Source organism: Fundulus heteroclitus, chromosome 1 (assembly GCF_011125445.2).
Source record: "Fundulus heteroclitus isolate FHET01 chromosome 1, MU-UCD_Fhet_4.1, whole genome shotgun sequence".
NCBI classification, from domain to species: domain Eukaryota; kingdom Metazoa; phylum Chordata; class Actinopteri; order Cyprinodontiformes; family Fundulidae; genus Fundulus; species Fundulus heteroclitus.
The window spans coordinates 7,061,587-7,075,007 of NC_046361.1; the positions used below are offsets into that span (position 1 = coordinate 7,061,587).

Below are 13,421 nucleotides of genomic sequence, written 5' to 3' on the forward strand. Positions count from 1 at the left end.
CCTTTTGTTTGCTTCCAGGCAAAAGAAAAAAATATCTGCTCAGTTTCTTACCAGTTGCTCTTCCAGGTGTGTCTTACGTCGTAGTCTGTGATGGAGTGTTTGTCAGCTTGCTCGTCCAGGAAGTCGAACATGTACTTGATGGCCAGTGGCAGCGCGCTGCCTCTATGAGCTGTGCTGAAGATGGTCTCAAACAAGTCATCAACAAACTTCTGTAATGTACCCTGAAAGGAGAAATTAGGTCGAGGAACTTAGTAAAGAGGAATATACATTAAAAAAACTTAGCTGTAGTTTTTTTAAGATAAAAGCTAGATCTAATTATGCATATCATCCCATGGCAAAAAACAGAAAACAAGATACATATATATATATATATATATATATATATATATATATATATATATATATATATATATATATATATATATTTTGCAGGGTGTTCAGGCTTCCAAACTCCTTGGAGTTTCAAAATCCTTTCCATTGTTTCAATTAACAATTCTCTTGTTGGCTCCATGTTTCCTGTCTATCAGCCATGGGTAAAAGTTTGTAAAGCACTGAAAATTCCCTTAATTGCAAACCCATCACCATGATAACATTTATACAGAAATATGTTTCAGAAATGTAAATGAGAGTAATTTCTGAGCTTTTTCCTCTACTACTCCTATCTTATTTGAAAAAAAAGATGCTACATGATTACAACAATGGTGTGCATTATATATGTTTGATCAGCCATAAAAAATGATCATCCTTTAACAATCGTAATTCCATACTGTTTTTTTTCCACTGGCACCGTTTGATTTACTTTGCAGTTTAAACCTTGAACACTGAATAACTTTCACACACAGATTACTGGCCTAAATGGCTGAGCGGTGTTTGGTATTAACATTTTAAAAGACAAATTAAAGTGTATAAGCTGGGGTGCTCATGTCTGACAAGCTTTGTGACATTTTGAAACAGGTGGTGTTGCCTTGTTAAGATAATCCTCCTGACCCCCCCCCCCCCACACACACACACACATTCATGTTATTCGTCTTCTTCTATTCATCTTTGAAGACTCTGCCAAAGCCCATTTCACTGTAAAATCAACTTTTTTACAATGACAGAACAATTTGAAAACAATGGGGAAAATAATGACAGTATCAACTGTTTAAATGAATGATCATGTGACTCTGAAGGATTCATTACTTCAGGTCAGACACCATATATGTGCAACTGTTACAAATTAATTACAAATGGAGCTGCAAATTCCCAATTAGAACACTCCCTGGTCTCATGCTACTCCATGTAGATGCTCTAAATTGATGAAAATTCATTCTCCTCAGCAACCAAAATACTCGGAGTTGCTGACACAGCAGCACTAATTTGTGATTAATTAGCTAATGTTGTTTTTTTTTTTTTTTTACCACTTAAGGACACTCATACACTATCTAGGACATTGACCGTTTAGCCCCAGATGTTTATGCAATCATTTACTGTGGAAACAAAGGAGATGTACATAAAACAGCAAAAGTAACGTAACCCATCCTGATGCAGAAGAACACAGAGGAAGGTTACAATTTTCTTCTCAAACACATATGCAAAACATGTAATGAAGGCCAGTCATAATTATACACATTATTGGTGTGGATATAGTATAATAAAAAAGTGTTTCACTTATTTCCATTTACACCCAGACACAACGTACAAGCCAAGACACTTAATATGCTAAATCACAAAGCAACAGCAGCTTTAGTTTGAAGTAGGGTTGTCAAAATAATTAGAATTTCGGTAAAATCAATACACAAAAATTGATTATTCAAAGATACTCATTTGTGTGGAAATTGATGTAAACAGAGCCATTCCCAGTCGTAAAAAGTGTTGCACTTCATCCTGCAACGGCACTGGAATAACAGTCCCTCTGCTTCCTGTAGCTTCACCTGACCTTAATGTTTATCTGCTGTTGGAACGTTTTAATCTCTGCAAACATTTAGGGCCTGTTTACATGACGTTTATGGTGAAAATGGAGCAGTTTGGTTGTGTTTGTAGTGTTCATTTACAGAACAACAGCAAATGTTTTGTCTTACAATGGCACAGTTTGGAAACAGGTTCCAGAGTGTAATGATTTGAAAACGTCCTGGTTTCTGTTGTCTTGTAAAGAGGAAAAGACGTAACCTTTCTTCCAGGGAATTCCTGGCTCATGTGCAGTATAACAGAGACTGGTAGAAATGGCTGCACAGGCGCAAGGTTACGGCTGTCTACAATTTTATAAAGAACAGAAGAAGAAAAATGGCCGATAGCAGAGTGCTATTTTGGCTTCTGACTCTTCTGAATATAACCACGGCTGGGCATGGATATAATGGCAAATTTACAACTTGAGAGCTCTGCGCATGTGCATGTTGAGTTTCAAAGAACACAGTACCATTAGTGGTATGGTGTGGGAATAAATTTCAAGTTTCTGTTGCTGCAGTGTAATATAAATTGTAATTTGAAAGTTGCCTTGTAAACATGTTAATGGAAATGGGACAGAAGTCTTGTTTTCAGTGGATCGTTGGCATGTAAAGAGGGCCTTAGAGTGCAGCCAGAAGAAAATGTAGGCCCTATGCAACACTGTTTAACCAACACAGTAAACAAAAAAGCATTTTTCAGAGGAACTTTACCTAAAAGGCAGATGAACTGGAAACAAACTAAACAAGCTATGCTAACTCTATAAGCTAATGCTACTAGTTTTCACTACAAGCTAATGCCATGACACTGATATTTGAAAGCAATGTAAAAAGGTCAGTAAAGCTCCTGTATCTGCAACAATTAAGTAGTAAACCTCTTGGAGACGTAAAACTGATGCTATCTGTTTAAATATTAGCCTCCCGGACAGAACCTGACTATGTTCTGTAGATCTAAGTTCCCCTGTTCAGAACCATTTCCCAAGGGCGAAGTTTCAAACTACTCAACACACCTTTATACTGTGGTACGAATTAATGCAGGGAAATGATAATCAGCTGATGGCTCAGTCAGCTACTAAATGGTGAAGCAATGAAACAAACAGTTCTGTTAAGTTGTCAAGACTTTGGAGGCTAATGGCCCTAATAATAATTCAGGTTCCGTTGGAGCCAGACTAAAGCTGATAATAATGGCAGAAAAAGGTTAGAAGCTACTCTGGTTGATCACTGAAAAAATATCAACCCAAATTATCAAACAGCTGAATACATTTGCATGGTCCAGATGCTTGTTTATACTGTAAAAAAATATGTTTTGTATTTATCAGTTCCATGTTTGTTTTTATACACAATTTATTTTTATATAGAATGATCCTTTGTTTATCCCTCAGTAGTGCAATTTATTTTCTATTAACAGTAAATTTACAAGCAAATAGAACAATGTTGTGGCACACTAAAATAAGCAATTATAATAAACTGCACAACTGATTAAAAGGTACATACTCCCATAAAGGATATATAGAGCTGGCAAACAGGGAAGTGAAACTTAAATTACACATTTAAGTGAATTGCTCCCCACTTATTGTTTTTCCCCAATTAGGGAAGTGATAGTTCAGTTTGTCATATTGTAAATAAGATCTATAAAATAATGCAAACCAATGTAAAATATAGCTAATAAGTTCTCAAAAAAACTACAGAAAAACTTTTGCCTCTAGGTAATTATTTAGAGAAGGTGTTTTGCAGATTGTGTATAGTTCGACACAGCAAAAGGGAGCAAAATTATTCTTTTTCTTCTCACACACAAATGAAAGTACTGAGATCTGCACAGATAAGATGGCAGGCAGCTAAACTCACAAAGACATTCGTGTTGAGAGGACAGAAACAAGATTTGTTCCTCAGTTGAACGTACCAATCGTCACCTTTTTTTCAACATGCATGACCAGATCTTCAATTCCTGAACAAATTACCTGTCTCCTGACATCCCCAGTATCAACCTCCCTGCACTCTCAACACCCCAAGCCCACTTTTTATTAATCTGTTTTCTCTTATTGCCAGTGGAAATTGAAAGGCTGCCTCACTTGTAACCACTGCCCGTTGCTCTAATTTACAATTAAATAAGAGATGTGCACCAGTAGATAGCAAAGGATAGATGGAGAGACAGACCATCGTCTACCAAAAGATTACAACAGAGAGGGAATTTGAAACGTAAAGTATGCATTATGTAATGTTTCTGAATTTAATAAAAACAGGAACTGGAAGGAAATTTAATCAGGTTTGCTGTATAGCAAAAATTTTATGATTTTTGTTTTGTTTTCATAATCAAAACAAAAAGAAATAAAACATATCTAATGGAATTACTGAAGGGATTGGGGCTTTGACTGCCGTAATGTAGGCGCTGCTCCGGTCTGTTATTGTGAATAAAGAGCTGGGTGGAAAAGCAAACCTCTCCGTTTACCAGTTCATCAACATTCCAACCCTCACCTATGGTCAAGACATATGCATCATGACCGAAAATTCAAGAACCAAGATCCACTGGGTGGCTGTGATCAGCCTTACAGAGAGGGTGAGGGACATTGCTATCTGAGGGGTAGCTCACACTCGAGCTATTGCTGCTGATCTGATCAGGATGCCTTGTGGGCGCTTCCCTTTGGAGGTTTTCTGACCATATCCCACTGAGAGACCCAGAACTTGCTGAAGGGACTCTCTAGTCTGGCCAGGGATTCCCCCAGAATGAGCTGGAGGATGTTGCTGGGTAGAGGGATGTCTGGGGTTCCCTCCATCCAACCAATTTTGATTGTGTTTCTGCTGTGAAATTATTCTGGCTTTAAAGAAATTCACCAGCTGTGATACTCAGTCTTCTGTGTTGTGGTCATTTTGATAGGACACGTTAAATTCTGTGAGTGGATCTACCCTAGTTACCTGCATCAAATGTGCCTGCTGGATGCGCATCTACAACACTAACTCGACACCTAATGAAACAGGTTAAGACATTTCATGCTGAGGTGGATCACTTTGTCCTAAAATCAATAGTACTTAAACAATTAGTTGGAGTTTAACATCCCTTAATGGTCTCAGGTTGTGTGAGAGTTTTTTCCAACCCACTCACTCCTCTTGTGTCTTACTTTTGTCGCCAGCAGCCTGGTCAGGTAAATCTCAGAGACCATCTTGCTTCCTCGATCCCCCTCCCTCTGGTCTGAGTGGTCGTGGTTCTTCACCAGATGCCACAGTTTAGTCCCACTCTCCAGGTCCGGCGTGATCATTGGTGTTCTGGACCGTAGGCTGTCCGGACTACTGGCTGTCCTCAGCATGCTCTCTGAACAGAAAATCAAAACAAAAACAATCTATAAGCACTGCTTTAGTTCTTCTTTTCACCGACGTTATGCTGCAAAAACATGCTAGTTTCCACATAAACGCCGCATCCCTTTAATATTTCTCACTCATACTCTGCCATCTGTGTCTATTTTATTATTTATAGTGTGAGTGTCAAAGCTGATTAGAGTGAGGCAACGGATATCTGCGGGAGCTTCTTTTGGGATAGAAAGGGAGTATTGCAGAGGTGAGGTGAACAGAGGAGCATGATTATCTGCTCAGTAGTTGTTGCTCCTGGGGCAGAAAGCAAGAAGCAGAGGCCGATATGTGCCGCAATCATTTTTGTTGTTCGAGGAAGGGGAGAAGAAGAAGAAGAAGAGCAGAAATGCGGAGGAGCTGACAGGGAGAAGTGGGTGGCCGGCTAAATGGACAGAGAATCTAAAAGGTCAAGGGAGAGGGGGGTTGAAAGGGAGAGTAATAGAACAACATGCGATAGAAAAGTGAAAGAGGCTGACTGGGGTTGTGTACCTGCTTTTGTCAGCAGGATTTAACTCCAAACTCATCATGACCATGGGTGGCCAATTTCTTTCCTCACACATACCTTTCATTCATCCACCACACTCAGAATGTCACATTAAAACAAAAATAAAGCTTGAATAACTACAATATAACCATGATATATTATGGACTATGGGGTCTGTTCTAGTGTTTACTGGCTGCAGGTGTGTGTAGCACTGATTCAGCCACTTCCATTCTTTTTTCTTTTTATCTGCTCCAGGAGCTATGGATTTTCAAGTCTACATTATTGGTTGGAAAATGAAACGTAATATATTTTTCTGATCAGTAAATGCACCATTGTCAAGTGATTTCATGATTTCACTTGTTGGTGGAGTCAGTGTTGCAGGATAAAGGCAACTCACTCTAGAGTGAATTCAGGGGACGCATAGAAATCTAAGGAACTAAAGGCAACTTTACTTCCTGTGACATTTTATTCAGGCTGCAAGAGAGAGCATACCTTAAACCACTTCAACTAGAATGCTAATCCAAATACAGCAACATATATCAAATCTCTGTCTGTCATGAAACATGCTTCATTTGGAAAGGATATTTGCAGCCTTTTGGAAATCTCGGTTATGATAAGGATTTCTACTCTGTTTAGCTCAATGTCAGCTGTGCTAACCATGCTAGCTGGTAATAAAAGATGCAAAACTATGTAATCATTTACATGCATTTTTTTTTTTTAGTATAACAGTAAAACCTGTTTTACAGAGACTGGTCTCTCATACACACAGTGTGACGTCTCCTCTCCTTCTAATACAAATGATGAAGGGCTGTTCCCAGCAGAAAGGCTACAAAAATATGTTAAATGCTGCTTTCATATCCCTGTATATAATAGCTCCTAAAGAGACAAAAAAATGTAATGGCCAAACTTTATTGGTAAGGTTTTATTAAAAACTGAGATTTTACGACAATTTCTAGTTCCTTTTTTTATTGTAGTTTAGGAGCCAAAGGTCATGTTCAAAAGGTTTGCTCTAACTTAATTCAATTATGCTTTTTTGTTTGAATACATCTGAGTTACGTAAATATTTACATATTTCCTATTTAGAAGGAAGCTGTTTTTTTGTCACCTGTCGCTCTGGTTAGCATTTTCATGTTTTACAGTACTGTCCTTGATTAGATTTCAGTTTTACTGTGTAAAAGTTCTAAGAATTCACACTGTTATGACTCAGCAGAAAAAAAACCAACCTAAAATCTCTTATTTGTAATTTTTTTCATACGTCCCAAGATCTGTAAGAGAACAACGGAGGAAGTGGGTTGTTCGAAATCCTATAATCTACCCCAGGGCCTGATCTATAAAAAGTGTGTACATACTAAGTGTGTGAAGTGTGTAAAATGAGCAGCACTTTTTTTGCGTGTGTACCTGTGCAGGTCTGACGGGTTATTTGAGTTTTTGTGTGTGAGTGTAAGGGGAGAGAGTGTTGTGACAGGGAGCACGCTGCCCTTTTGTCCTACTCTGTCTGTAATACTAACAGCAGCGAGACTAACTGCCATTACAGCAATTGTTGCACAATGATTGGACCTAGTTTTAGTTTTAATTCATAAAATGGTGAAATCGGGGACATATCTGGGCACATTTTAAATGGGGACAGATCATGCAAAAACGGGGACTATCTCCATTAATTGGGGACGTGTTGTCACTCTAGAACAGCGGGTCAGGGGGAGGGGGAAGCGGCTGGAGAGCGTATCCGTAAGTTGTTGAAAGAGGAATTTTATCTCCTTCCATCATTGTTCCAATACGAACTCTGTACCATATCCAGCCATCTATTATCTATACCTGCTTATCTGTGCAATTTAGCAGGGGGTTGGTGCCTATCTCTAGCGATCACATTTGACATGTCATGATAAACAGGGATATATGATGATTTGTCAGCTGTAATATTTTCTTAAACTATAATATCACTTCTGCTGACAAAAAAAAATGTTTTCTTAATGTTTTTAAAATAATTAATATTGTCTTTAAAAAAAGAAAAAGTTAAACAGCAGTAGTTCTCTATTCATTAAAAATGCTTTAGAGAATATGTGACAGATTTCATCTTCATCTTTAAAAGCTGCTCACAAACTGCCAACAGTTTTAAATGGGGCAGACTTGGGGCACCTTATCCATTCTGGACTCAGTCTTTGTAGATCAGCCACAATGAGCCCACTTACTGCTTGCACAGATTTTTTCTGCCCACGTAATTTAGTGGTCCTTATCTTTGTAGATCAGGCCCTAAATGTTAAACATTTAGAAGAGTTGGTGTAGCGAGAAATGCTCCTTTGCCTTTGGCGTACAACAGGTCAGTGTTTAAGTCACCGTCTGTGGAGAAGGGTTTGGTATAAGATAAGGGTGTGAGTTTTTCCTTGGTTTTGTTTCCACAAAGTAATTTATTCTGTAAATAATTAGATTTTCCACTAAGGTTTACAATACCGAGCCTCTCTATATGTGTGACTTCAAGGTGTCCTTTCTCTTTTTCACTCTGTCAGCCAGAGAGCGAGGTGTCGGCTTTAATGCCCGTCATTTATGGACTGCTTTGGCAATAGCCGTGGAATAGCCTTGGCCTGGGCTGATGGCAATGGATATAAAGGATTGCCATTCACTCAGGGGGGGAGGTAAGAATAAAATGGGTCCCAATCACGACCCTGACAAACAAAGAGTGAATGAAAGAGAGCTCAGACTTGTGGAGGGAAGGTAGGCAGAGAGAGAAATCATTGATGGAATGATTTAAATAGAATCGAGCAGTGATGAAAAACCGAGCCGTACCGTATCTGCTGAGGCTCTTTGTGAAGGTGGAGGAGTTGGAGATGTTATACGCAGAGTTCTGCTTTGGCACCAGGGCGATCACTGAGCCATCTGTTACCTGCACAACAAAAACACACACCCGCTTCATGAATCTCTTTCAGTGGGTTGTTTATGCACCTGTTTCTCGGAGCATAGCTACTTGTTGTGTGTTTTTTTTCTATACCTGATAGTGAGCTAGTGTGTTGAGTCTTTTCCAGTCGTTGTCGATCTTGGTTGTGACATCTTCATCTTGCAGAATTATTCGGGCCATCCGACCCTGACGCCATTCTTTTAAAAGAGGGAAGAGAGGTTGAGAGCTAAAAGAACACAACCCCCATGTGTCTCTCTGTGTTAATGGCCGTTGAAAAGCCTTTGTTTCAAATGTTGACCTATCGCAGCTCAATTGCCACCATATTGGAAGAGGGGTATTCTAGAGAATTGCTTTAGTCATTTTCAGTATTGGGGCTGCGGAAAACATAAGAATCAGAATCCACTTTATTCACCAAGTTTGTGGGTACAAACAAGGGGTCTGACTTTGGATTCCAACACCCAGTTCATTTAAGAAAAAAACAGGCAGACAAGTAAGAGCAAGGAGAATAGCTCAAAGAGATCAAAGGCTAGCAAAGTAAAAGTCCCTTCAGTAATCAATTATTTACTGCCAATAATTAAAAAAGTAGCAATTTTTTCTCCAGCTGAAACCACAGTTCAGTGCAGTGTTTTTATATGAAAGGCAATATGGAACATATTGTTTTATCCTACATTATTCTAATGTGGCTGACCATGCCAACATTTTAAGCTCACTCTGATTGGCCATGCCTGTTAAATTCCTTGTTTACATAAATAGCAAATATCATATGGAAACAACTTATTGCAGTTAGGCATCTAGACGTGGTGAAGATGACTTGCTGAGATTCAAACCAATATCGTACTGGGGCAGAAAGGCGACTTTCATTGAAGAGTTGTTGTTGGCACCAGATAGGCTAGTCTGAGGATTTCAGAAATTGCATTACTACTAGGATTTTCATGCACAACCATGTCTATAGGGTTTACAGAGAATGATCTGAGAGAAGAGACTATAAATCTAGTGAAGGACAATAATGTGGAACAACATCTCTTGATGGTGTTAAATATCAAAAGAAAATGGGCAGACTGATTCAAGATGTTGGCAGTAGCTCAAATACCCACTCATTATAACAAATTACATAGAACACTATCTTTGAATCCACAGCATGGGGAACTATCTCCACAAAAGACCACAATGGGTGTGGCTGCTGTCTGAAGAACTAAGGATCCAATTGGCAAAGTATGATCTAAACTGGACAACAAATAGGGAAAATTTGCATTTTCCAAAAAGTCTCAATTTCAGCTGCAACATTCACATGGCAGGGTCAGATATTAGTGTAAACAAAACTAAATGATAGATCCATCCTGCTTTAAGTTCATGCTTATGGTAGTGGTGCAATGGTGTGTGGGATATTTTCTCTGCCAGCTGTGAGCCAGTTTATACCAACTGAGTTCACTCTCCTTCACAGCCACCAGATCTCAGTCTCTTTGTGATAGGATGGAACAGGAGGTTTACATCAGGGATGTGAAGCAGATCGAAACAACAATTGTGTGATTCCATCATGTCAGCATGGACCAAAATATCTAAGGAACGTTTCCTATACCTGACTGAATATTTGCTATGAATAATTAAGGCAGATCTGCAGGCAAAGGAGTCCAAACCGGCTCTACAAAGGTTTCCTTGATAAAGTGGCCGGTGCATCTATTCTCTAGTTTTACAAAACTAAGATGAAAATGCAGCACTTTGCAACCTACTTATTGGTTTTCTATAACAAGTGAGAAATCCAAGCCTCTACTAAATACAGGTTTGTTTTTTTGTAAACTGAAAAGTGTCACAGAAAATTAATCACTGAAAACTTCTAAGGATTTAGGTAATTTAAGTGCAGAAACAACCGTCAAACCACATCGTTATTTTAAACATTTTCAGTTGATCACAATATTTGAAATCATTAAATTTGGGAGATGGGAAACTTAAAAGATTGTTACTGACACAATTCCAATATGATGTTTTTTTACACAGAACTGTGAGTCTTACCGAGGTCCATGTCAGCAGCCTTTGGCCTTTGCGAGTAAGGGCTGCCTTTGTACACAGCATCAAGCAGCTTCTCTTTGACCTGAGTGATAGTGTCACAGTTCAGACACTTGACGGTGACCTCCGAGGCGTTTTCGTTTTCTGGGTTAACGCAGTGCAGCGTCTGGCAGAAAAGCAAGAGGACAGAGAGGATATGATAACAGACATGTGGTATTAAGCCTAATCTGGAGTACTCCATGCAAACAACCAACTGTCGAGATGTCTGAATGGTTGTTCAGATGGATTCGAAGCTACCTGAGAGCCTTTTTACATCTATGCGGCAGCCACTTCAAACCTTGGTTACGTTCCCAGTCTATTTCGACTGTTTGGGTCCAAAATAACGTAACATTCACACCTGAGTGAAGACCAAAACAACCATGGCGGAACCTCATATGCGGCAACGTGTTTCCAGTCCAAACCATAAGTGCTTTGTTTTGATAGACACCATAGTTAGCACCGGGCAAAGGATGGGCTGCTTCGTAGCCAGATCACATCCCCACTAAAAAACAAAACTGATGCTGAAGTGCCACATTTACCGTGGAGGGAACTCTCTGTGGCTAAGCATACTCCTGACTAATCAAGGCAGCAGTCTTCTGCAGTTACACAGCTGATTAGTGTGACCAAAGCTCAGTAACCTGTCAAGAGACTGACATTGAACGGGGCCCCAAGACACAGGAAGTTTACTGACCAGTGTTTTGTAGTCAATCTGCTGCCTGATGAGTTTGTCCTCGCTCAGGGAATAGCGAGCTTCTCCTGTGATGGCGTCGATGGGTCCCTTCTCCATCTGCTGCTTGATGGCACAGTACAGCATGAACAGAGGCTCACCGGCGCACTCCTGGTGAGGAAGGAGGCACGAGGATATCAGAGTCGTCTCTAGTTCAGGCAAAGTGGGATTTTCGTCATGCTAGAATCATTTTTAGGTTTTCTAAAGACGGAACATAAACTCAGTTTTATCAAATAAGCTCATGTCAAAAGGGAAACATATCAAGTTAAACAGTTTGTCAGAGTGCTTGAAGACGTAGGATTTTTAATTCTGTCCCAGATTACCTGAAATAAAAGCAACAAAATATGGGTTTCATTTTACAGCATATAGGTCTGAATAATGGAGTTAAGAGGTAATTGCTGTTTTATAAATATCCAATTAAAAGTCAATAACCTTCTGCTTAGCCAAGGTATGAAAGCTGCCATTCAAGGTTCGACTCCTGAACTTATGGCATTTGCTGCATGTCTTTTTTCCCTCCTTTTTACCCTTTTGTTGCTCAAAACACTGAGAAATAAATGCCTCTAGTGCAAGAAAATCTACAGAAAGATGTTGCAAATGGGAAAAATGAATATGTTCAAGTAAGGTATGTTGATCTATCCACAGGAAATGGCTACAAAAAAAAAATGTATCAAAACATGCCCAAATCTTCAACAACAATTAAAAAGTTAGATAGAAAGGAAAAATCTCCAAAGCGAGCAGTTAGAGAACTGCACCAAAGTGTGGCATCTTTGGGTCACCCACTCTCCATACCAACCATCAGATGTTTCTTTTTTTCTATTCCACTGTCACAAAAAAAAGTGTTTTTCTAAAACCCCACTGAAACCCAAACTACAGCTGTGTGCTTTGGAATGAGATTGATCTTATCTGCAACAAACCTCTGGTAAGTTTGGTGTAAAAAAAGGATGGATATCTGGAAAAGCATCTCATGCTCACTGTTAAACACAGGGGAACATCTGTGATGCCTCTAACCTGGTTATAATGATTGATAGTGGGAATACTAATAATTATGCCATCAGTTATTTTGTGAAAAACTGATTCCTAAAAGAGTTTTTCCCCACATAATGAATGCAGTCAAATTAAATACAATATGTTTTTTTTTCATTTGTCAGTCTGAGATTATGCTACAACAAAAAAAAAGGGAAAAAAAGGTGTATTTTCAGCCCCAACAGATATCCCAGCACTGTAGTAGAACCTGACTCATTAGATTTATTTCTAGCTGAATGGGAGCAAAAAAAAAAAAAAAAACTCAGAAGGTCTAGAATTTATTTGTCTCCTGATGATCTGACCAAAGTTATCCACAACTTCTTGAAAAGGTTTTGCAGTTGAATTTGTCTTGAAGTGTGAAGGCTAAAGCTGCGTTACATAAACTTTTCATCCCCTGAAGGATGACTTAAAAACGGTTGAACTTTAGTCAGTAGACACAGATGTTGCACAGTAAGTATGCTTCTCACCCCTCCTCCCTCCATCAGAGACACTTGCCAATCAATAGTGTCATTAGTCATCACTTGGGCCTGAGGAAAAGTCTCCCAGCTGATGGAGCCGCGGTTTAGACGGAAAAAAAGAGGACACATCACGGCCAATACTCATCCTGACAAGAGTTTAATGACTGACTGTGGGCTACTCGGGGAGACACTTCAGACCGTGTGTGTGTGTGTGTGTGTGTGCTGCTCCGGACGAGAAGGGGGGACGATGGGTACACATTTATCCGTCTCACCTTCAAGCGCACTCGATAACTCCTTTCTTTTCTCTAACAAACACATTCCCTTCTTTCTCCCCTTTTTTTCTCCCTCCAATATCAGTCCACAACGTCCCATTGTCATTTCATCTATGCTGTCCACTTCTTCTTCTCTTGTATTTACTCTTTATCTTTAAGAATGAAAATGTAGCTCTGTTCCAGTTGCTCTGCTGCTACGGGTCATAATTATCACAGTGCCTTGCACATGTATTTCTACTACTTTGAGCTATTAGTGCTAATCTGAATAAGGC

General features: G+C 39.3%; 1 protein-coding gene across 1 annotated transcript in view; it reads right to left on the minus strand.

Moving 5' to 3' along the window:
* Positions 1-13,421, minus strand: part of plxna1a (plexin A1a) — a 359,702-nt gene that overhangs the window by 11,054 nt on the left and 335,227 nt on the right. The window contains exons 25-30 of the mRNA XM_036125192.1: positions 11,361-11,507; positions 10,637-10,796; positions 8,723-8,826; positions 8,521-8,617; positions 5,033-5,223; positions 52-221 (exon numbers count right to left, since the gene is read on the minus strand). Coding sequence (XP_035981085.1) covers positions 52-221; positions 5,033-5,223; positions 8,521-8,617; positions 8,723-8,826; positions 10,637-10,796; positions 11,361-11,507 — 869 coding nt within the window. The remainder of the gene's footprint in view (positions 1-51; positions 222-5,032; positions 5,224-8,520; positions 8,618-8,722; positions 8,827-10,636; positions 10,797-11,360; positions 11,508-13,421) is intronic.